General features: G+C 44.6%; 1 protein-coding gene across 1 annotated transcript in view; it reads right to left on the bottom strand.

The window, feature by feature from the left end:
• Positions 1 to 4,480: 4,480 nt before the first annotated feature.
• Positions 4,481 to 25,750, bottom strand: part of LOC136837582 (BAI1-associated protein 3-like) — a 571,736-nt gene continuing 550,466 nt past the window's right edge. Inside the window, exon 29 of the mRNA XM_067102461.1 lies at positions 4,481 to 5,526. Coding sequence (XP_066958562.1) covers positions 5,435 to 5,526 — 92 coding nt within the window. The 3' untranslated portion in view covers positions 4,481 to 5,434. The remainder of the gene's footprint in view (positions 5,527 to 25,750) is intronic.

Raw genomic sequence — 25,750 nt, 5'->3', positions numbered from 1 at the left:
TTATTACCAGTAATGGATCCAGAAAAACACACTTCTGTGTCTCCCCTCCCCTTGTTGAAAGAGAAAGGACAGAGGCCGATGCAGTCTTACATTAGAATAGTATCTCACTCTGCTCTCACCTTCATCTAATTTGATTCCAGTGTGTACTACAAAGTATATCTTAATTTAACCAGAAGTATATCTTAATTTAACCAGACCACTGAGCTGATTAACAGCTCTCCTTGGGCTGGCCGGAAGGATTACATATATTTTACGTGGCTAAGAACCAACTGGTTACCTAGCAATGGGACCTACAGCTTATTTTGGAATCCGAACCACATTATGACGAGAAATGAATTTCTATCACCAGAAATAAATTCCTCTAATTCTTCATTGGCCGGCCAGAGTCGAACGCTGGGCCAACAGTGTGCTAGCCAAGAACTCTACCCACCCCTACAATGAAGAACTAGTGTGTACTACAGCCTGGATGTTACTCTCAATAGAGGAAAGGATGGAAGGAAAGTTCACTCAACATTAAAATCTCGAATCTTTTACCAGGCTTAGGTACTCGGATGAAATATTAAGTGTCTGATTGGGGCTTAGGAGACTACACAACTTGTTAAGCAGCCACCACAGATCCCAAGAAGTTATTCAAGGACGTGTGGTTGCCATCCTTCAGGTATAATGAGGTGAAGGTAGTCTGTTTACGCCAGACACCTGCCCTCATTACTGTACTTGAAATACCCAATTGTTCCGAATTCTTCTGAAACGTGAGTTGACAGACCCATGCTTACCAACTTCATGTGCTTTCAGCTGAGAAGGAAGGTTAGTCTCCTCTGGAGAGGAGTCATGGGCCTGCTTGATAACCGCTTGTTAGAAAGACAGGGTGTTCTTTGACACCAACTTCTCAAGTATACCTGTACTAATGAAAAGTCTCCTACACTCCGGCTTCAAGGAGTGATTTCTTTATGGATAATTCTTTAACAATAACTGGGGAAAGATGCATTTCATCTGGGAGAGAGAGAGAGAGAGAGAGAGAGAGAGAGAGAGAGAGAGAGAGAGAGAGAGAGAGAGAGAGAGAGAGAGAGAGAGAGAGAGAGACAATAACTGGGGAAAGATGCATTTCATCTGGGAGAGAGAGAGAGAGAGAGAGAGAGAGAGAGAATAACTGGGGAAAGATGCATTTCATCTGAGAGAGAGAGAGAGAGAGAGAGAGAGAGAGAGAGAGATCCCACTCTGGGGCCTAAAGGTCTAGAGGGGGGCAAGACTGCTCGTAGTTTATCATAAACATATAGATACAGTAATTCCACTGAGATGGAGAGATCCAACCCCTTCAGTCTGAAAGCATAAGGTATGTCCATGTGATAGCCTTTTACTGTACAAACCGAGATAAGCTTTTCTCGGCGAAGGTAGATAAGAGGTCTGTGATCTGCTGGAGATAAACTGAGGAATGCAACAGGCTCAAAGGGGAGACTAGTAAGACATCCCCCTCTGGGGGCTGGAGCTCTCAAGGGGGACAAGACTGCTTGAGGTTTCTAAAACATGAATATTGATAGTTCTACCAAGGTGGAGTGATCCAACCTCTTCGGTTTGAAAACACAGATAAGGCTAAGCAGTGGCCTTTCACTGAAGAAACTGAGAGATGCTTGTCTTGGCAAAGGTAAATAAGGAAGTCTGCAATCTGCTAAACATACACTCCAATTGGAGAGAACCTATATACAACACCAATTGCAGATAACCCACTTTCCTTGGTCATGCTTGTGGAGAAACAATGGAGGCACTCTGACATCTCTCTCACTGCCCTGTGAGAAAAGCCTTTCTCTTGCAAGATATGCTGGGTAACCTCCACCAATGAAGCAGAGATAGTACTTGTAAATGTGTGGCTTACACAGGAGGATGGGCCAGAGGGGCAGTTCTCTCAGTGCCTCGATCAAGTGTCAGCAGATTGGGGCACCATTCAATGTGTGGCCAACATGGAGCTGCCAGAGTTATCTGAAGACCCAGGGTGACAAACACAATGTTGATCATCCTGAGGAGGATGATGATTGAAAGGCAGGAATGCATATATATCCATATTCTCCCAGGGATGTTGGAAGGTATTCCCCATTGTTGTCTACAGGTCTGGGAATGGCGAACAGAAGACTGGAAATTTTCTATTCAGTTTGGTTGCAAACAGATCAGTTACAGGAGAACCCCATTTCTTGAATAATCTCTCCTCTACTTGGGAGTTTAAGGACTGTTATGTTCCCACCACCTGACCCTGATAACTGAGCTGATCTGCCATGACATACTACCTGCCTGGAATGTATCTGGCTGACAACTTGACAGCTTGGAGAACCACCCACTTACGTATCTGCTACACCAGCTGGCAAATCCAAGACACCATCCCCTGTTTGTTGAAGTAGGCTATGATGGATGTTTGGCCACTAAGTGCCCCTTCATTTTTTCTTGAAATGCTTGCATCACTGACCATGCTTCATGCATTTCTGCAGCGATGATGTACAGATGAGTGGTATCCTTCCTCCACAAAACTGAAATGAACTCTCCTCTCAGGTTTGCTCCCCACCTCTTCTTGGAGCTTCCATAAACATAAGCATTTATGGAGGGAGGTGGGGAGATCGATGAAACTCCCTTTTCAGAGGTTTCTGTCATCTAGCCACCATGACTGATCCTCCCTGACTTCCCAACTCAATGGTAACGTTGAGAAGGGGGATCTTGTAGAGCTGACCAGAGTTGCTTCAGTTGTCACAGCAGGGACTGAAGGTGACTTTGCCTCTGAGGCATAAGCTTCTTCAGTGATGGCAAATGACCATGACCACCTGCCATAGCCAAGCAGATTCTTCCTGTCAGGACTGAATAAATGAGAGTCCACCAGGAAGGCTCACACTGCTAATGAATCCAAGAGCATACCCAAATATTTTCACTGCTGCTTGTTATTGAGATCAGATTTCTACCAGTTGATCCCGATTCCTAACTAATGACAAAAGGCCAGCAGGCAATCTCTTCCTGAAGGAGGCATTCCCTGGAGGAATCCAGGACTAACCATTCATCCAGGTATCACAGAAGCTGAATACCCTTTGACTGGGCCCAAGCCAAGACCAAGATGAATGCTTGGGTAAACTCCTGAGCTGTTGCCAGTCCGAAGCATAAGATCTTGAAATGCAAGAACATCTTGTTGCAGATAAAGAAGAGGTACTTTGAAGAGTCCTGATGAATGAGTTCTTAAGGTACACATCCTCCAAGTCTGTCAAAAGCACAAAGCACAGTCACCCTCTCTGATGGAATCTGAATGTGGAGTTTCCCATCTTGAAATGAGTCTGTAGAATATATTCGTTTGAAGCTGAGAGGTTGATTACCAGTCTGCAACCCTCATGGAAGGGGATTGCCACTCTCAGTGACTTACTCTTTTCTTACCTTTTCCTTCTGTCCTGAAAGGACCTGAGGAAGGGGTTAGAAGGGCTGAAAGACTGTCTGCTTTCTTGGAAGAGGCAGAATCAACTACTGTACCTTGTTACCAAGATGTAACAATTGTGCCAAAAGATACTCCTATACAGTATATAAAAGGTGATGGTGATATCCATGTGGGAACAAACACATTTTATGAAAAATTTATTCAGTTTTCAGCTTTCACTTAGCTATAAAACCTTCAAGAAGCTGAACTATTAAACATTTTAATTTGTTTTATCAAAGACAAATTTCCTCACCCAGCTTAGACAGCTGAGATTTTATTACCTGATTAACTTCTGTATTATTCATCACATTTGGAAAGGCTCTGGGTTACAAGTAAGACATTAAGATCTCATCAGAATGAGGTAACTGATGAAAAATTGACTGCTATGGTGTATACCCAGACTACCAAGTTAAGGCTTAACTCTCTTAGGATTAACTATTATATTATGGGAGTTGACCATAGTTAAAGTATTGTTATACTCAAAAAGGGTGCCTCTGAGCAGGGGAATTAATCTTGGATTTGGTTCTTTGTAAATAATTTGCATTTTGAAATTATTCATATTCAAAGACATTGTTTGGTGAACCAGTGTAAATTTTAAGGATCTTTGTTTTTCTTACTTTTGATGCACACTTTATAATTACCAAGTAAGAACTAGTCAACTGATTATGTAAATTTTCAGATGTGTATATTGCTGTCTAACATTACTCAAATAAATCCCTATATAAATATTTGCCATCAGACCATAACTACAAGTATATGGGAAGCGAAACGTGTAGTTCTGTTAAACAATTGGAGAAAAATCTCATGAAGCATTAGAATGATAGGATTTTAATCCCTTCAGAAACTACCTACAAAATGGACCCCATGGGCTATGAGCAAATACCTTGGTATCTCTTAGGGTGCTTATAGACTAACTGCATGAACCAACACTTTTCAGCAGTATCTGAATTAAGCATTATTTGGAATAAAAAAAAAAAAGTCAATCTCACACAAAATAATCTTACTGTTTTTATAACTTGTCATCATGCCACTTGATATGAGAGATCCTCCAAGAGGCTCTCTGAAGCCTTACAGAATTTACAAAGCATTCTATGACATTTGTATATCTACTCTTTAAAAACCTCCTTGTACAGAATTGAACAAATAACACTGAGTAATAAAGAGGAAAAAAGCCATTCTGTGATTACTGTATAATGTGGATAAGTTTTCTTCTATTATACAAGCAGGTGCTTCATTATTATTTTTTAATCCTTGATTTCCTTTTGGAAAAGCTTTGGTATTTAATTTCATCTAAATAAAGGGGCAACTTCAATAATAAAGCTTATATCTGTGGGTGAAACAATTTTTTGTTAAGAGCACGATGTTTCAAAAATAAGTTTCATTATGGAAAAAGGGCTTCATAACGATACAGTATGAGAGATGCTGAGAATGTGTATATTATTTTAAAAATTTTTTTAGATTTTGCTTTATAGTACTATATGATTTCACAATAAAAAATTTTATAATTTAGAAATTTCTAACAGATTATATTTAATCTGAATGATATTACTGTACTTTTTATAATTTAAATATACAAGAGTGTTCATTACCATCATTACCATGCAGTCAATTTTCAAATTATATAAAATATAATAGTACAAATATACTGTACTTTTATCATGAAAATACACAGTAGTATTCAGGAGGTTATATTTGCATTCCTTTCATGCAAATAAAATACTATAAAAACAACCTGAAACTAAATTAATAAACTATTTTTCTATCCACTTACCAAACAACAAACCAGTGCATGTAAGCCACTTAAGTCATTGATGACAAATCAGGTAAAACTTCATGGTCATGTCACATACAATTAAATTTTCACATAAATGTCTAGTGAGAAGGTAATAAACATAGTAAGTCTTATATAAAAATAAAAGCTCAAGAGGAGCTCAAGTAGATGTATAGAATACACATACAGTATGCACATACACACACACACAAAAGGGAAGGTTTACTGAAATCCTAGGAAGCTATTCTTTCTTTTTGTTTCTTGACAAATTCCATGGCCATCTTGTCGTTGGTTCTTGTTTCCAGGACCTTTAGCATGATATTATCTGAAAGAAACCAACCTTTGTTTAAAAAGTATTTGCTAAACTAGAAATTACAACAATAAAATTTGGCTATTAGAAGAAATTTCGGATGGATGCTTACCTTTTAATTAAATGTACCAGACAAGTAGTCAATCTAAAAATGACTATTAGATTAAGATGAATCCTGATTTTGGTGACCCTGAAAACTGATGTTGGATGCTTCATGTATGTGTTACAATTTTCAGCTACTTTGACCTTGCCTGACCATCATTTTCTCACTCATCCACCATTCACTTGACTTTTTTCAAAGCAATAAGAATTGTACATTGTTTATCTGTTAATTTTTTCTGTAGAAATACAAACCATCGCCTTTCATATTGGAATATCTTTCAGCGTGAGCTGAAAGCTAGTTGAAACTTGGTAACAAGGTGGTTATCAGGTGGAGAACGGGGTTAAGTGGCGAAGTATCCCTCACTCACTGACTATCACACTCACTTTTCTTTTGGGATGCAGTAGAGAACAGACGTGCTACCTTTTGCTGCCCTGACTGCTTGTTGAGAACTTGGATTCTGGATGAGTATTCTCTCGTTGCCATTCTTTTCTTGTTTAATTACAGTTATTGTGGCATACATGCTTTTGTAAAGTCACCTACAGAGCCGTCAGTGGAGTCTCCATCGGACGTGTCATTTGCTAAGTCTCCGCTGAGCAAGTTTTCTATGGTGGCGTCCCATTTTCTTCGCCATACAATTGGTCACGCCTAACGTGCCAGGTCACGCGATTTGAATCATTTAAACTATGTATGTGTTTGTTCACCTGTTGTCAATTGTGTATCTTGTATTTCTTCATTTGCAGGCATCAAGACTATATCCATATTGGAATTCTGTCTGTTTTTATATTGTAAAGTGTACTCGCTCGCTGTATATTATTGTTAATTATTATCGACCTCAGGTCACACACAATCTCATTGTCTTTCGCGGCACGTGCCAGTCTGCCGCTATATAAAATGCCTGGATCTGAAATAAAACAGCAGTTCTCTTTTACCTGCTCGTTTTTTTTTGCACCTCTTACAGTGGTGACCCCGGAGTCCTGGAGCCATTAGCTGACCCATACGGCGACTCAGTCTTGGCTCCAGGAACTCACTCACGCCCTTAGTGGACTAATGATGGCGCTGTAACCAGCGTTTGGGCGTGCTGACTCTCGTCGGCAAAATCACCAGCGTCAATTACGGACTCACACGGCGCGCTCCCAAGTGCGTTTTGGTGCGAGTACCCCACTCCAGTAAGGGGGCAAAGAGCGAGCATGGACACGGACATCCCCTCCCTCGTGCAATTAACTGCGAACCTCGTGGATTCAGATGTCTACCTTCCTCCCATCTCACCTGCGCCTGCCCCCAGGCTCTCACGCTCCTCCACACCCATGCCCATGCCCCGCACACTCCCCGGCCCGGCAACACAGTCACGGGCCGCCCTATCCGTAAAGCTGCCGCCGTTCACACAGGGGAACCCAACGACGTGGCTGTACAGGGTTGAGAGCCAATTCAGGATAGCGGACCTTACCGACGAAGTGCTGCAGGCTGACACAGTCCTTAACGCCCTGCCGGAGGAAGTATATAGGAAACTCGTCCTGCGAGTGTCCGCTGCATGCCCCCTCACATACCACATCCTGAAGAAGGCCCTCCTCGAGATGTGCTCCCTACCAATCGCCGAGCGGGCCGCCCGTGCCATCGACCTTGCCGTCAACCCGCGGCAGGATCTGAACGCGGTGGAGTCATGGGGCATGATCGAGGACCTGCTCTCACTCCCAGACTTTGACAGCAGCAAAAAGCAGCAGGAAATAAGCCTGTCGCGGGAGATCTACCTTCGCCAGCTCCTCCCGGAGGTCCGCACTCAGATTCCTCACCCCTACACCATGCCCCTCGACGTCCTCATCCATACGGCGCAGCACCTGACAGACTGCGTGAAGGCAACGAAGCAGTTAACATCGCCCACACTACCAATGAACTCCATCCAGCAGGAAGAAGGCGCGGAGCAGGAAGTCAACGTCGTCACCAGGAGGTGCCCACCCCACAACAAGTGGAGTTCCCCGGCCTGTGCCACTACCACAAGCGGTTTGGCAAAGATGCCCGGAACTGCCTGCTGCCCTGTTCATTTGCCCGTTCAAGAAAATGGGGGAGGCGGCGGCCAGCAGGACAGACTGCCATGGCAGCTGAAAAACCCAGGTGCCCAGAATCACTAGGCTTCTACGTCTGCAACACCGTCTCCGACAGGATGATGCTGAGCGACACGGGGGCCATTAGATTGATCTTCCCAGCATCCAAGGAGGACCTCAAGCAAAAACCAGATCTGGCTGCCTTCCTGACGGCCGCCAACAGATCCCCCATCCTCTCCCTACGGCACCAGGCCCCTGTCGATCTCCATCCTTGGCCGGAGTTATTCCTGGGACTGTCGTCTGACTTCCCCACTCCTGGGCGCTGACTTCGGCGCTGGCAGTCGATGTCGGGCGGAAGCACCTCCTTGACACCGTCTCCTGCCAGTCCCTCCTGTTGGCAACGGGACCCAAGGCACCCATCATCTGCTCCGTCGCCCCCCACCAGTATGCACAGCTGTTGACGGAGTTTCCAGAGGTGTTCAAGCCCAAGCTCCGCCAAGTCCCCGGGGCCCCAGCCAAACATGGCATATACCATCATATAATAACTAAGGGCCCCCCTACACATGCGAAGTTCTGGAGGCTTCCCCCACAGCACCTTCAAGAGGCCAAAAATGCATTCGCAGAAATGGAGCGAATGGGAATCTGCAAAAAGGCCTCCAGTCCATGGGCCTCCCCCCTCCACATGGTGCAGAAACCGGACGGCTCCTGGAGACCCTGTGGTGACTACAGGCGTCTCAACATCGCAACGGAGCCCGACCACTACCCCCTGCCGAACATGCAGGACCTCACGGCCTCCTTTTCACGGAGCCAAAATATTCACTAAATTAGACTTTCTAAAATCATATTTTCAGGTACCTGTTGCACCAGAGGATATACCAAAAACCGCCATCATCACGCCGTTCGGTTCCTACTTGTTCGCCTTCTCCACCTTTGGCCTGAGGAATGCCGGGGCGACCTTCCAGCGGCTCATGGACAGCATCCTCGGGGACCTGAAGTTCTGCGTCTGCTACGTTGATGATATCCTCATATTTTCCAGGTCCACAGTGAGCACCAGAAACACATCCGGGCAGTCCTGCAGCGCCTGCAGGAGAATGGCCTCGTCGTGCGTTTCGACAAATGCACCTTCGGCGTCCAGAAAGCTGACTTCCTAGGCCACGAGATATCCCCGGCAGGTGTCAGCCCGCTCACATCCAAGGTCGCAGCCATCACCAGGTTCCCCACCCCACCTCCGTCAAGGCCGTCCAGGAGTTCCTCGGGATGGTGACCTACTACAGGCGGTTCATCCCCGGGGTCGTGCACACCATGGCCCCCCTGACGGAAGTTCTCAAAGGCCAACCAAAGTCCCTGTCGTGGGGACCCAGCCAGCAGCAGACCTTCTCCCTGATGAAGGCTGCCCTCGCCGAGGCAACTGCCTTGGCACACCAGGAACCCAGCGCCCCCTCCAGCTGACAACGGACGCCAGCAACATCACCTGTGGTGCTGTCCTGGAGCAGGTCATCAACGGCGTTCCCCAGCCCATCGCCTTCTTCAGCAAGAAGTTCAACCCTGCAGAGGCCCGCTACAGCACCTTCGACAGGGAACTCTGCGCAGTGTACCGTGCAGTCCGGCACTTCAAGTTCCTCCTGGAGGGGACACCCTTCACAATCTTCACGGACCACCAGCCGTTGGTTCACGCCTTCACTAAGCAGGGGGACGCATGGTCTTCCAGGCAGCAGCAACACCTCTCAGCCACCGCTGAATTCACCTGCTCCATCAGGTACCTCCCCGGCAAGAAAAATCCTGAAGCAGATGCCCTCTCCAGAGTCGAGCTGAACGCGGTGCAGCTCGGGGTAAACTACGAAGACCTCGCCAGGGAACAGATCGCAGACCCAGAAACCCCAGCCTACCGCATCGCCGTCACATCCCTTAAGTGGAGGGACGTCCTCCTCACGGGGGCCCAAGTCTCCTCTGCGACATCAGTACTGGCCAGCCCCACCCCTTGGTTCCAGCCTCCCGCCGCCACCAGGTATTTGACATCATTCACGGCCTCTCACATCCCTCTGGCAGGACAATGGCCAAGCTGCTGTCAAAGAAGTTTGTCTGGCACAGAGTGCAGAAAGATGCCACGTATTGGGCGAAACAGTGCCTGCAGTGCCAAACCAGCAAGGTGCGACGTTACACACAGTCCGGAATAGGCGAGTTCCCGCAGCCAGAGCGGCGCTTCGGCCACATCCATACCGACGTCGTCGGGCCCCTTCCCCCATCAGGTGGGTCCAGATATCTCCTGACGGTGGTAGACGCTCAACGAGGTGGCCCAAAGCCACACCGATGCAAGAAGCCACCGCCAGCGCGTGCCGAGGCCCTGCTTTCCAGTTGGGTCAGCCGGTTCGGCGCCCTGGACCACATCACAACCGACAGGGGCCCCGCTTTCCTGTCCGAGTTATGGTCCGCCGTGCTCGGCTGCTGGGGCAATGCATCACACCACCACGGCTTACAACCCGGTGGCCAATGGCCTGGTCGAGCGGTTCCACAGATCCCTGAAGGCGTCTCTCATGGCTCGCTGCACCGCCGAGGATTGGAAATATCAGTTCCCGTGGGTCCTCCTCGGTTTGAGAACCACCCCCAGGGCTGATGGCACCCCGTCCGCAGCTGAAAAAACCTACGGCGAGTCCCTCGTGGTCCCGGGCGAACTTGTGACAGAAGATCGCCACAACCCGTCAGTGCAGAGGCTCTGTGATGTGGTCGGCAAGTTCGCCCCCTGCAAGCACACATACACCGACAGGTCGGCCACTTTCACACCGCCGGGGCTGGCATCCACCACTCACATCTTCGTCAGGGATGATGCCGTCCGCCCGCCACTGACCAGGCCCTACAGGGGCCCCTTCCGCATGCTGGAGCGGAACAACAAGGCGTTCCTGCTAGCACTTTCCGGGAGGAACGACTTGGTTTCCATAGACCGGATAAAGCACGCCCTCCTGGAGGAAAAGACAGACGTCACCGCAGCGCACCCCCTGCCCGGCCACCCTTTGCCACAACCGGGCCCCCTGCAAGCAGTGGGCGCGCGGCCGTCCCAGGAAAAGGCCGCCCTCACCCGCAGTCAGGCAGCTTCATGCACAGAGTGCTCCCCATTGTCCTCGCAGCCGTGGCACCCTTCAGCGCCCCAGCAGATACGCAGACTGATCAGAGGTGTCCCACATCTTGGGAGTATTTGTAAAGTCACCTACAGAGTCGTCAGCGAGTCTCCATCGGACATGTCATTCCCGCTAAGTCTCCGCTGAGCAAGTTTTCTATGGTGGCGTCCCATTTTCTTCGCCATACAATTGGTCATGCCTAACGTGCCAGGTCACGTGATTTCAATCATTTAAACTATTTATGTATTTGTTCACCTGTTGTCAATTGTGTATCTTGTATTTCTTCATTCGCAGGCATCAAGATTATATCCATATTGGAATTCTGTCTGTTTTTATATTGTAAAGTATACTTGCTCGCTGTATATTATTGTTAATTATTATCGACCTCAGGTCACACACAATCTCATTGTCTTTTGCGGCACGGCTATATAAACTGCCTGGATCTGAAATAAAGCAGCAGTTCTCTTTTACCTTCTCGTTTTTTTTGCACCTCTTACACTTTATTCTTAAAACTTACGCCATTGTTACCAAGATATGACCGCCAGTGTCGGCAGTTATGTCTCCAGTGATAACTTTTTCTCTTATTTATTTTGGTTGCAAGGGATTTTCCTGTTATAGACTTCTCTTTCGCTACAAGTTTTTCTGGGATTTGCTGGCTATGTAGCACTTTCTACTGAAGAGTTCATAAACAGTTGTCATTATCTGACATATATGCTATACTATTGACTTTTCAGGTCCATAAGGCTTTGTCATTTTGGAAGTTCCTGCAGAAGTTTGGTCTACCAAGGATTATGTAGTCCTTCAGTCATGGCCTTCCCAATTTAACCTGGCAATGAAGAAGGCCACCACAACCTCCTGAGGTGGTCTCAGCTGTATTGACTGCTGCATTGGAAAAAGGGTTTCTAGTTGCGGTAGTCCTTCGTGTGACTTAGTTTTTGGCTCCTGGCTCGATGAGTGACGCGAGACATGTAAGGACAGAGGAGGGAGGGGTAGGAAATCCATTAGTACTCTTCTTCTTCATCTTCTACTTCGCCATCTACCTCCACTTCGACCCCACTCTCTTTCCCTTTGCAGGTGGGCACTGGGAAAGGGGGAAGTCTAGTCCTCATGTAAGAAGCCTTGGTAGGCTGCTTCTGCATGCCCTCCCCCTCAGGGGAGGGCAGGGGATGCTCAATCACAGGCAGTGATTGGCTTTCTCTAAGTAGGTCGGCACTGCAGTGCCAGTCCATTTACTCTCGATGTCTGATCCTGTCTCTTCTCTCATTATATGCTCTGAGGCTCCACCAAGTTGAGCTGTTTGGCTTGTTTTCCTGGTGCACAAGTTGTTCCCTTCTAACCACACACAGAAAGGTTTGCATGATCTGCTCTGTGTAGTGTTTACGGGGCCTATTCACTAGTAATGTGCCTGGTGCATGGTTGGTTTTGAGCTCACAGTAGGGAAGATTCTCTTTCTCAGCCTCCTCCTGGAGGTTTGTGGGGTGAACTTGCAGTTTCCATGCTTGAGACATTCGTGCCATTTGGGGCATGCATGGTCCAAGCAATCCTTCTCCAGGAAGACTCCTTTGAACTTGTCCACCTCTTGGTGGTGCCAGGTTTAAAGTAGGAAAGGAGAGCGGGGGGACGCTAAGACTGGCTATTCTCCTCCTCTGCTGACATGAAGAGTAGCCTCTCTCACCTGCAGTGGTGGAGGCATGGAGCAGAACCAGCTGAAGGGTTTTGCTTTAGAGCCTTGTCCTTCTCTCCTTTATACACCAAACATTGTGCTTTTTACTCCATATATTTCAGTCTTGTTGACAGGGATGAGAGCAATTTTGCACTTTAACTCAATTGTCAGTGTCTTGTACCAGGGGTGTTTTGGTCCCTGCTCTCCTGAATAACAAAGAAGTTTTGAGTACTGTATAGAGTTCAAATACTCGATGGGTAGAGACCAAGATTACATACAACTTCTGTTTTCTGTTTCCATTTCAGTTTTGGAGTGGTGATGGAAGCAAGTTCCATCACCTGTAGAACACTTAATTGTGTTTATTTTTAACTTTCCCTAACTTCTTTGAGGAGTGATAAAGTGTTTTTCATTCCTTATTCTTCGCTTGGTGCTGACAGTTCCTCATTGGCCTCTGGCTGAAGGGCTTCCTGATATATTTTTCTGGTTGAAATACTGTGAGCATGACCTACCTCTCTTTCCTTGTTAGCCTCTTGTTCCTCACTGCTGTTTAGCAGTACACTTCCTGCACCTTACCTGGAATTCTCCAGTAGCTTCTGAGAGAATGAGCTTTCCTTAAGCTTAGCAAGGAGTATAGTAGTGTAACCTTTAAGTTTTTTGGCAAGTGCATCAAGGGGAGGAGCATCTTCTGTGATCAGTATCATAGAAAGGGGAATCTCTCTGCTTAGAGCTTATACTCAGCAGGTTGCAGACTTTCCCTTTTTAACTAAGCTGAGTCAGGTCCCTTGCAGTATGTGATGTAAGGCTACAGCTTGCTTGACAGTCTTTTCTGATTGGGTTGGACCTGTCTATACTTCAGGTGTTCAACAGTTTAAGTATCTTGGGAACTTCAGTCCCAAGTAACTTAGCCTCTTAGTGCTTTAAGCATTTGAAGACTCTTATTTTGCTGTTGGACAGTCTTTACACTCACTGTTTTTTCCTAGCCTCAGCATATACTGTAATTGGAAAGTCTTTTGGCTTGCTGTATTGTATTCAGCCTTTGGTATGGTGAAGATCACTTGCTTTTCATCATTCCTCGGAAGAACATTACCTCAAGTCTTGTCTCTTTTGACGAGGGATCGAGATTTTCCTCAGTTCTTAACTCCGAATCTTAAGAAGGAGATCTGAATGAGATACTGCTTTGCTGGCCTGCACTTTTCAGTGTTATTTGAAGTTTCAATCCCAGAATTGGAGTGTTTCCTTCTTACATTAGTACCATTAGCACTGTGAAGAGTTGTCTAGGAACTCTTTCTTTTGGTTTTGTAGAGGTTCTTTGGAGTGTCACCTCTGAGGAGGAGGAGGTGGTTCCTTCCCCAAGGGAAGTATCTTGAATTCAAGGTCATTAGTATGTCCGGTTGAACTTTTTGGGTTTCCAGGTAAAGAGGGTGGGTGTGTGGCATATCAGACTTCCTGCTCCTCATTCTACCTGAGGGATGTCCCTCACATGTCCTGAACACTTTCTTTCAGGACCTGTGATGCTGTCCAACATATGCAATCGCCCGAGCTCCGTTTTGAACCTTGTTTGAAGTACCTAAACCTGGTGTAAAATACTGGAGGTGGAAGTGGAATGACTGAATGCCATTCCATCCTTATTCCCTCTTTCAAGAGGATCATCTGTGCTGAAGTACATGCTGGAGTCAGGCAGGGTATATTGCAATTCAGGCATCCTCTCCTGGTTGACAACTGGAGGTGTCTCCCTTGTCCTCCCATTTATAACAAAGGGGAGAGAAAGGTCTAGGTACAATTTAGTCTAGTACCAAATTCTGGGTTTTACTAGGATCACACTGCCTTGTGATACAAAGTCTTAAAGGTCATGGTTATCTGAATGGTTCCTTACGTGAGTAACCCCTTCTCGCCTTAGAAGGGACACTCAAGCACAGGGCCCTACTACTCTGGCCAACTACTTCACCAGAGTGGTAGAAGTTCAAGAATCACCATCTCCCTTGCTTGTAAGGCAACCAGGATCGCAACCAGGATCATGGCAGTTCTATGATGGTTCTCAACTCCAGTCAGCTGAAGGGGACTGATCTTCCATGTAAGGAAAAATCTCCTATATAAAAGATGAGTAACATTTTGTATTTTTCATGGGTATGCAAACAATGTCCCAACTCAACCACCCTGCTCAATCACTGTAGCTAAAGGAAAAGTGAGTGCGATGGTCAGTGAGTGAGGGATACTCCCCTCTCACCTCCATCTCCATCTGGTAATTGCCCTTTACCAAGTTTTGACCAATTTCAGTTTGCATTCAAAGATAGCAAATTTTAAAAGTAATTTGTATTTTTTTAATATGCAAGGTTCTGTACATTAGGATAAGCTTTCAAATGCGAGTGGGAACAGACATTAAAAACTTACTGACAAGTGAAGGTTGTTAACTATTGACAGGTAGGGGAAGCCCTGCCAACCTGTCAGTCTGCACTCGGCTTTGCCTTTCGGTCCAGGTGCATGATGAAAGGGGGTCTGAGGTGGACCATTATGCAAAGAACTTCATGTTTGTATGTTAGGAAAATTTGCTATTGGTTCCTACACAAATAAAAGCATTACTTAGGAGACTTGCCCATTGGTGAGAGGAAATCTAGGTGTTCTCTGAATGGTAGGTTTGGCCTTTGGCATAAATTCTATAATCTATTTTATTCAATGACAAGATAAAAATTAAGGATAATAAACCTAAAGTTGAAACCTAGGGAACTTTGTTGTAAGTTATAAAACTCTGCACCTAACTGTAGCAGTGCAGTGTCACAGAACTGTTTGTGGGATGAGCTCAGAGTTTATCTTCCTACTTATTTGTAGTTCACTTTTTAATTTAATTTCATTAATTTTCTCCTCTTAAGAGTGTGTTTAGCCAATTTATTAGTTACTCGATAGGTTTTGATTTTATTGTAGAGTTACCATGAACAGTTTGGGGGAGCCATACCTCATGCATTCGTGTTTCTGGATTCGTGAAATTTTCACTGGAACCTAATTAATTTGCATCCATGATTTTTTCACAAATCTGTGTAAAGTACGTACATGTTTTCTTTTATTAAATTGTACCTTTGTTATATGACAACTGTGACATATGAAGTTTACCTAGTTTACCTTCCTGATTTTTTAGTGACTCGTACCTAACATTTGCGATTCCTCCTGATCCGCGACAGGTTCTGGAACCTAACTCGTAAATGTTCAAGGTATTACTGTACAGTATTCACGATATTCAGTAAGTACCTGGTATTCTTTAGCTATACTGTACTTTTCAAATGGTTAAATGTTTTTCAGTTGAAACTGTGTTATCTTTAGGTGGACAGGTAATGTAGCAACTGAGTCATATGTTTGTTCTGGCTCAGTGTTTGTCTGATGTATTTTTGCTAATTGGTGCTTTCATGTATTTAAGTTTAGCCAAGTCCATAGGTTAAGGTTAGTGCTTTAGCTATAAGTTAAATTTAAGTTTAGTTCTAAGTTTAGTGCATGTTTAAAAGTGTTAAGTCAGTACTTTTCTGCTTATTTCCCAAAACATTTTGTAGCATGTACGATATTCTTTATCTCTTGTGTAATGGTGGTAATATAGTGCTGTAGTATAGATGTCTGACTGCCAAGTAAATTTTACGGCAGTTTCATGTCCAGTTTGATAATGATCCCCATTAACTTTGTACCTTCGTAATTTTTGCCTGCTTCAAGTGTATTCACCTAACTTCGCTTGTGATATTCAGAGTGACTGGTTTCCATCTCAGTTGTATGAATTTCAATTGCAAGCAGTAAAGAAATGCTTGAGATAGCCTGATGTTTGTGTTTTCATTAGTGTCTCCTGCTTTGGAGTTAGTCTGTTTTGGATGTGACTCCCAATCCTCCTCCTGTGAACAATGGTATTATGGCATCAGGACCACTGTCCTTCTGAAGATGTTACCATTTTGCTCCAGGATGCTCTGCAGGCTTCTGTTGTCAACACCTCCCCTGCTTCAGCATCTTCTACAGTTCACTTGTCAGATGGGGTACAGTAGATTGCTCTCTTCGCCTGCAGATGACCGAGAGCTTTCACCTTCTACTACAGGATCTTGTGTGTTCGCTCCTTTCTCATGCCAGTTAGACACCAGGTTCTTCCCATTAATGCTGACATCTTTAACCTGTATTTTGATTATATCTATATATGCTGTTGACTAAATTTTTCCTTGTTCGTCAGTCTTTGGCTATTGCCATGTTCTTAGTGCTAGTGTTTCTTCAGCGTATTCTGGCACAAACTGGACCTGCTCCACACCTGCCTCCAGTTTACTCTTCCATTTCCAGAATCTGTTCTGCTTCTTCCAGGGAGCCTCTTCATATATTACCTGTTCTTGCTGTCTTTTTTTCAGGTAACAAAGATCACTTTCATGTCTCTACTTCTCCTCCTTAGGTTCCTAGCTATCTGGCACTTTTGCCTGCCAATCACACCCCAGCTCCTCCCTCTCCTTGTTCTGCTGCTTCTTTCCATGCTGTGTATGCACCATTTCTAACCATCCTGTACTCCAGTTGTTCTTTTCACTACCATTTGGTATCTTACAGCCACATTTGTGCTTGAAGTAAGGTTTGAACACTAGCTCCTGCTATTTACTAGTATCACCAAGGACTTCAACAAATGCACATCAAGAAGCTCTCCATCACGGGATTGCTCCCTCATTTGTTTGTTAGAACTGTCTTCTTCCAGAGCATAGCATCATAGCTGACTTCCACAATTTTCTGGCTGAGGCACTTTGACGTCAATAAACTTCCAGCTCATGTCTGATTCATTACCCTCACCCTGTGACAACCCTCTTCTCTAATATGCACAAGACCACCAATACTTCTACATTGATAAGCCCCTGTAGGGGGTTAGTGCCATCACTGCATCTCATGCAGTGCACTGTTGGCATTACTTAAGGATCTTGGCAGTGTCCCTTAACACCCAAGCTGCAACCCCTTTCATTTCTTTTACTGTACCTCCCTTCATATTCCCTTCCATCTTGCTATCCATCTATCCTAACAATTGTTTCATAGTGCAACTGTGAGGTTCTCCTCCTGTTGAACCTTTTAAACCTTTCTACTCTCTATTTTCCTTTCAGTGCTGTATGACCTCATAGGTCCCACCACTTGGCCTTTTGCCTAAATTCTATATTCTATTCCATTCCTACTTTCTTCAGACCAGTCTTTCAAGCCATCCACCCTCGACAAAAAACCACTCTTTCACTCTTCCTTGAAAGACGAGAATGACAAAGACATTTCCATCTAAAACAAGTGAGTTAGGCTGGATAGATTTAGAGGGTTTACCTAGTTGAAGGAGAGAACTGTTTCAGGGCATACTCATGCTAGCAGGATGAGGCCAGTTTTCCTACAGCATCTGCCAATTTGGAGATCTTTCCTGATACTGTACACCACCTATTCCCTATGACTTCTTACCTAGTCCCTTACCTCAGGATAAGAAATTAATTCTGTGTTCCTTCACTAAATGCTGCCTGTCATGACTAACTGGACTGCCTGATGACTCAGCAGCATTTCAGTCTCATTGCCTCCCATAGAAGAGCCTCCCTCTTTCATCTCTAGATGTTATCTTACCTCCATGCCAACATCATTCTCAAGAAAAATGATGCCTTCATGGAAATCCTGTGCAACCTGCTGATTCAACTGGTTTTCAGGCTCTCCCATTTTCAGGTCTGATGGGCTGTCTCTGCACCCCTGCCAACCTCATGAAGGACCTCATGAAGATGAAGGACTCCACCACCACACATGCAGCTATGAGGAAGATAGGTAACTTCAGTATTTTCATATCACCAATATTAGGTAACTTAACACTTTCATGTTACCAGCATTATTCTCCAGTAGGGTACCAACAGATGGACTTTTGAGTTGTCTGCACCCTCTTCTTACCTTGGGGCCTATCAACAACCCAGGATGCTGAAAACACCACTCCATCGAGACTTCCAGAGGACGTCAGTCACCTTTTCACATGGAAAGAACAAGGAGGGCCTCTTCCCTGACACCTGTAGTGCTTGATGGAAGAAGTGAAACCTGCCCTTAACCACAATCTGATCTATGTCCTGTGGGGCCTTGTGTCCAAAAATAATGGAAAATTAAAAGATGGATGATGAAAACAAAGTATATCTATTTATTTGATCTTATTCCTTTACCATATGAAGATTTGGACAGGTTGTTATCTGCTTTATCTGGAAATGAGCCCTCCACTTCCAGCTTGATTAATTCCCTTAGATTCTTAGCTCCAGGTACAGAGAAATTTCCCACCCATTTGAAGAGGCAAGCTGATGATATTCAAGCAAGCAGCATGTAAGCTAACAAAAAATTCTTGGGCTTTAACTCCCAAGTTACAGTACTGTATTGGGGTTAGTAGCCTATCAGTGGTCTCAACCACTGAAGCAGTTCTTTCTTCAAACTCCCTTTCAGATGGAAACTGGCCTTTGGTGCTCTGCCAGAAAGATTTTTTTTTTTTTTGCATCTGCCATACTGAAGGATTACTATTTTTTGGTACCAATGCATTCAACTTTTCTGGACTTTTTTTTTCATTTTATGTGGGAGGGGAAGGTCTTCCAATTTCATGCCCCCTGCTTTGGTTTGCGATTGCTCCTCAGGTGTTCACCAGAGTTCTGGCTACAGTGGCAGTATGGACCACCAGTCTGGTTCCAGTGTCTGACTTTGTTACCAGCTGATAATAACTCCTCAAGTTTGCCATCACCTCAACATGATCACTTCCAGTTATTCTGGTCTCTTAGACTTCTAATCAACTGGGGAAAGTCTCATCTGGAACCATCTTTTAGAGTTGCTTATGTAGGGATTAGACATTGAGACCGACACAGCACAGTTTTATGTAGCCTAGGAGAGGATTGACTCCTGTCAGTCATCAGGGAATTTTTTTTACAGCAATACCACCTACCAAGTTTAGTTAGGAATGGACTGGCCACTTATCTTAATTACATAAGTTAATCCCTTACAAGCAGTTCCAACTTCAATCTGGAAAAACTTTGAGAATTTTATATCAGACAAATGAAATTTGTGATCTTACTGTGGAGAAACTGAGAGAGGGAACTGAAAAATCAGTTGAAATTTGTTCTTACTGAGATAAAAACACTATGTCGTTCATATATGGAATATTCTTCCATGCATGCACTGGACCAGCCATGTACTGACTAAACAAGGGTGGTACCTAGGTAGAGATGGGGGAAAGGGGGGAAACCCATTCTCACCTAACCAATGTTACCCTTTATCCATCCAGCCATGATATGTTTCAGATAGGTTTCTTGTGCTCAGTCTTATTACATGTCATGACTGTTTTCTTTGCATGAATCTTGTGCCATTTTGTGATTTATCAATGCTAAGTGCTTTCTTATGTGACTAATGAGTTTTTGTGCCTGAAAGTACTAGTGTTGTATTTTCTTTCATTGCTCATGTGTTTTTTGTTGGTTCCTGTCTAAATGGAGAGCAGACAAAATAAACCATGTCTCAGGTAGAGGTCAACCTTGTAATCTTTTTTTGTTGGAAACATGGCAGCTTTTAATAAACAGTTTGTCAGCAGCTGTATCATTCTCTGACTTACAGTGCATACTAATAACGTTAAGTTTTCTGGTGTCCATTAGCACTCAGTATCACCTAAGGTTACAATGGTCCTGACTTATGGACTACTGCACTGAATAAAGGTTTTTCCTCTGATGGGTATCCCTAATTAGACCAGCCCTGCAGGGCAAGGCAAGTTTGGACAGTGGAGGGAAGGGTAGGAGAGCAGTTAGCATTCTTCTTCTTCATCTTTGTCTTCTGCCTCTGTCTACCTTCACCCTGACCCTGCTCAACAGCTACCTTCACCTCAACCCCAATCTTTGACTACTTTCACCTCGACCCCACTCTTTTCCTGCATAGGCAGGCACTGAGATAAGGAAGTCTAGTCCTTGCATAATGAGTCTTGATAGGCTTCTTCCATGCGCTCTCCTCCTTGGGGGAGGGCAGAGAAGCACATTCACTGGTGGTGTTGGGCTCTCCCTAGGTAGGTTCAGCACTGTGGTGTCAGCCCACTTGGACTTGGGGTCTGGTCCTGTCTTATCTCTTAGATGGTCCTTAGTCATTGCGACCTGCAAGAGTTGCACAGAGAGGGGTTTGTGCAGCCCACTCAGTGAGGGTTAGCATGGCTCATTTCCTAGTCATGTACCATGTCTGTGGATTAGGATTTACAGCTAGCAAAGAGGTATATTGCTCTCTTGGTCCACCCATAATGGATGATCATGGTGGACAGGGGAGTAGAATGATTCTTCTCACTGCAACTCCTTGGGGTTGAACAGAGAGAGGTTTGTGTGAACTTTTGCTAGTTGAATGCCTGGTCTATGCATTAGTTTTGTGCTGACAGCAGGAAAGTTCTCATTCCCAGTCTTCTTTGGGAGGCTTTTGGGGTTAACCTGCATTACTTCCATGCTTCAGATTTGCACTCTCTGAAGCATGTGTGGTCTGAACAATCTTTTCCAGGGGAAAGTCCTCTGAACTCTTCCACCTCTCATGAGTGCGGCTGGCCACAGGGCAGGCAAAGGAGTTGGAGGAGCAGTGGCAAGGCTTGTTCCTCTCCTTTCTCGGTTTTACCAAGCATTGCAACAAATGGGCAGTGGTGTTCAAGTCAGAACAGGATTCTGACAGCAACTCTGCAGGGGCTTGTACATTCTCCGAGAGATTTGTCCTTTTCGGTATGGAGTTCAGAATGCCATAGAAAGCAGAATTCTATAAAGTCTCCTCCTTTGGTTGAGGGAGGAACAATTTAGGCCTCCAAGGATTGGATGGGACCGTATAGTCCTGTTTTTCCAGGTTTCCCTGCAGATCTCCTGGGAGCATAATTCTTAGATTTCTTTCACTCATCATGAGAGAAATGTCCAAGGGAGGTGACCATGGCTTAATTTACACCATCAATCTCATATATGGAGTTAACCTTTGGGTATATACTCCAGAGGCTCCTGCTGGCTTCCTGCCATACTCACATAAGTATGTTTTTCCGGATTTCTTGCAGACCAAGTGGGAGTGGCAATTCTTGGAGTTTCTTTCACTCACTGTCAGAGAAATATTCTAGGGAAGTGACTATGACTTCGTTCATGATCTCTGTCTCATATGTGAAGTTGACCGTAGGGTATACTTCAGAGGCTCTTCCTGGTGTCATTGCAATACTCAATCAGTGTGTGGTGTTTTAAAAAGGTTAATGCCTTGATCTACAGATCAGGAAGTGCCTTTGTTTCCAGTGGATTATGCAACCATCTTCCCCGCTATTTTCTCACCAGAGCTGTGTTCACACCATAGACAGCAGAGGTGACCTCCTTTGGCAGGGTTTGCAGCAGTCTGTGGGCTACTTATGTTTCCCATTCTTAGAGGTTAAGCCAGAATGGTTTCCGTTCACCTCAATCATGTATGCAGTGTTGGAGGCCTTTTCTATTTTGTTTCTAGCATCTTGTCTGGTATGAGACAGCAATTAAGGAGGTGAGTGGAGTCAGTTGAGTCAAAGAGTAGGATTCTCCTCCCTGGCATTTTTAAGGGCCATTCCACTGGACAGACTTGGTTCTCCACATGAGAGTGAGTTTTCTCCTTTCATTGTTGGACAGACAAAGCCCCACCTTCTCTCACAAGTAAAATAGTGTGTTAATCATTTTACAGTCTTCCTCTGGCATGCCAGGTTTGGAATAGGAAAGAGGAAGAGGGGATGATGGCCGATAGTGACTCTTCCCCTTCTCTGATGCCAAGCTGAGAGGTGGATGCAGGAGGCAGAACCATTTTCTTAGTAGTTTTCTGGAACAGCCAGAGGCTTTAGAGTTAGGACTTTGTTCTCACCTCCTTAATACACTGAACACTTCTTTCTCTGCATAAACATATGTCTTAATACTGGTTCCCCGGTCTAACAGTCGATTTCTGTTAGGGAACATGACCAGGGGTTAGAGACAGATGTTCGACCTCTCCCTAACAAATTTGTCACAAACCTGTTTTTACTAGCCTTTTGGATGGGTATGGCATAATTACCCATCAAAGAGAGAAGGAACTTCTTACTTTCATGAGAACTGAATAACGAGTACTTTCAAGTAGTACCCATTCTTCATAAGCCTGGGTAAATATTTACCTTGACTTCCTTGAGACTTAATCATCTACCAGTTCATGATGCTGATTTTTCCCAGAAATATTACATACTTTCTGCCTTAGTTCTGCTTAAGCTCTTTTTAGGGTGTTCACTTATTGTGACACTGTACCTTTAAGTAAGGGAGTCATAACACCTGTGTGGGTGTGATTCCTTGATCACCTTTTAACATTCTCATCACTGACAGAGCTTTTTGATCAGTTTAAGTGAAGTCCAACCTCGTTCTCAAGCAACGCATAAAGTACCTGAGCTTGCTGACACTTGGCAGAAGAGTGTGCCTTTTAGATGGTGTCTTGTAGTAATGAACTTCGGGAGGAAATGCCGCAGTTGGAAATGCCGCAGTTCCTGTCTCAGGTGTGTGCTTTTTAATAGTACCTTGTCGGCTCTCCATCATTCTCATTGGGTTTGCAGTGTGTTGAACATTCCAGATTTTTGGAATGGTTGAGTCACTCAAGTGGTGGATGAACAGTACACAACTGTTATGACCTAAGTTTTGAGTAATGGTGATTGGTGTCTCATACTTTCCTTCCTTCAGCAGTGCAGCTGCTAGAGTGGACTATTTCCTGCTATGTTACGCATTCTGCGTAGAAGAACATAATTACTATTCAACTCAACAAGGCTTTTCTTTTTTCTTTTACAGTTCTTGCAGTAGTGATGGAATCAAGTGCCATCACCTGTGTAACATTTCATTATGGTCGTTGCTCTCTTTCCCTAACTTCTTCAAGGAATGATATAACATTACTCATTCTTTCTTCGCTTGGCACTGGCAGTTCCTCGTTGGCCTCTGGTACAAGGATTTTTTTATCTGCTTTTTCTCTAGTTGAATATAGTTGAAGTGCAGTGAGAGTGATCCAGCTCTTTACCCCTGTCAACCTCTTGTTTGCTTTGTTTACTGAGCAGTGCTTTGCCCAGCAACTTTAAGCTGGAATCCTCCAGCAGCTCATGAGATAATGGGTTTTCTCGCAGCGTAGAAAAGAATTTAACAATTATACCTCTAGTTTTTTGCTGAATGTGCATCAAGAGGGGAATGTCTTCTGTGATTTGTATCACAGGAAAAGGAATCTCTCTGCTTGGAGCTTATACCCAGGAGTTTGCAGACTCATTTTTACCTTAGCCACGTCAGGTTTGTTTCAGCGTGTGTGTGTGACCTAAAGACTAAGGTTTGATTTTACAGTCTTTACCTAATTGGGTGAGCCTTCTCCTCTACAGTGGCGTTGCCTACTCCTAAGTGTTGAACAGTAATCGTCTCCTGGGAACCTCAGTCGTGAGTGACCTATGTTCTTAATGCTTTAAGCACCATAAGATATTTTTCAAGACTCTATTCTGCTGCTGGACAGAGCCATTATCCTTAGATTGTTCTTGACTGGTCTTGGCACATGATTAAGGAAGTCTTTTGGATTGCTGTATTGGCTTTCAGTAGGGCAGAGATTGATTTCATTCCATCATTCCTTAGTAGGAGCGACATCCAAAGTCTCGTCTCTTCTGACCAGAGACTAAGTTTCCTTAATCCTTTCCTCCAAATTTAAGGGGAAGATCCAGATTAGACAATGCTTTGTTGGTCTGTGCTTTTCAGTACTATCTCAAGTTATATACTCCTGGGGTTTGTACCTTTCATTAGCACCAGTTAGCATCAGAAGGATTAGTAACCCTTTCTTTTGTCTTTTGGCTTCATGTCTCTTGTTCTCCTTCATCCCAGAATTTGGTTCCAAACCCAAGGTTTGAGAGCTTGACCCCATCCCGTCACTGATACCAAGGTGAAGAACAAGATGACATGTTGCTATGACTTGTTCATGCCCTAAATGTTACCCGAGAAGGATGAAGAATCTCAGAACAGAGGGCAAGCACCTTTTCATGAGTATGGGATATTGCAAGAAGGAGGTATCGAAACCCCATCTTCTGGATATAAGAGGTAATCTTGAAATCCTATGAGTCTCCCAGTGGTGTGGAGGACCCTCTGACTTCCCATGAGCTCATGACATTAGGGGCATTGGGGCTCCCTCTTGCTTTCTGGAGGGAGGTGAGATGAGAGCTCCCCTTCTAGGTTTGTAGAACAGGAGCTCAGTTACTTACTATACTCATTTGAGTCCAGCTTGTATGCTGGCACAAATTTTCATGGGTACGGGTTGTGAGAGAAAGAACAATTCAGGAGCTGCACACACTAGCCAAAGCCCTCAAATGAACTGGACAGTTCCCACTAGTAACACTACTTGGTGAGCCACCACCACAGGCTCCAATGAAAAGGTGTCAAGGGACTTTTGGGCAACATCTCTTAAGTAGAATGAGTTGAAGATAACCTGATAGTACTAGGTGCCATCCTCATAACAAGGAGGGGAAGGCAAGGTAGAGCCTTTTGTCCATAACAAGAGCTGCTGACCATCGGTTTCCTGTCCCACCCTCTGGTGCTGGTGCCTTTTTCCTGCACAGTGACACTATGCTCTGCCAAAACAGGTGCTCAGCCCTAGCTGCTGGTACTGTCTTCCTCCCAAGTAGTGTTTCCCCCTAAATGAAAGGCAAGGTGTTTGTATTCCAGTAGGAACAAATGCCAAATTTAAATATAATTTGTATTTTTCCTAGGTATACAGACCATAGCCTTTCAAAATGGCAGTAACTCACCTCGTTGATCGCACTTAGTTTTTTCTTTTCAGTTTTTCATTCTGAATACAGGCTGAAAAGACAATGGGTAATGTTGTTTGGGTGAGAATGGGCATCCCTTCTCCCCTGTCGCCACCTGGATAGTACCCTTGTTTAGTCATCACACAGCTGGTCCATTGTATGCTTGGAAGAATACTCCACATATGAAAGACTACTGTTTGTTTACCTAGGAAAATGACAATTTTTAATCAATTTGTATTTGTTCATACACAGAGCAAACCTGCAGTCTTAATCAATTTGTATTTGTTCATACACAGAGCAAACCTGCAGTCTTAATGTAGAGGAATTTCTCTAGCGCCTGCTGGAGTTCAGTTAAAATAGGGCAAGGATTTTGGTGGCAACATGAAACAGGCAATGGGGGATGGAGGTGGTGGGCACAGCCCAATCTTGCTTACCCCAACAACGCTGTGACACACCAGTTTTTCTTCCAGCCCAGGTACCTGAATGAGGGGTGACTTGAGGTGGGCCATATACTTTAAGACTGCAGGTTTGTTAGTTATGAAAAATAAAAATTTATTAAAAATTTGTCATTTGTTCATACACAGAACAGACCTTTGGTCTTAT

The sequence above is a fragment of the Macrobrachium rosenbergii genome, chromosome 4 (genome assembly GCF_040412425.1).
Source record: "Macrobrachium rosenbergii isolate ZJJX-2024 chromosome 4, ASM4041242v1, whole genome shotgun sequence".
Classification (NCBI taxonomy): Eukaryota; Metazoa; Arthropoda; class Malacostraca; order Decapoda; family Palaemonidae; genus Macrobrachium; species Macrobrachium rosenbergii.
Note: the sequence above shows the minus strand (reverse complement) of the source record. Positions and strands in the feature narration are given on the sequence as shown.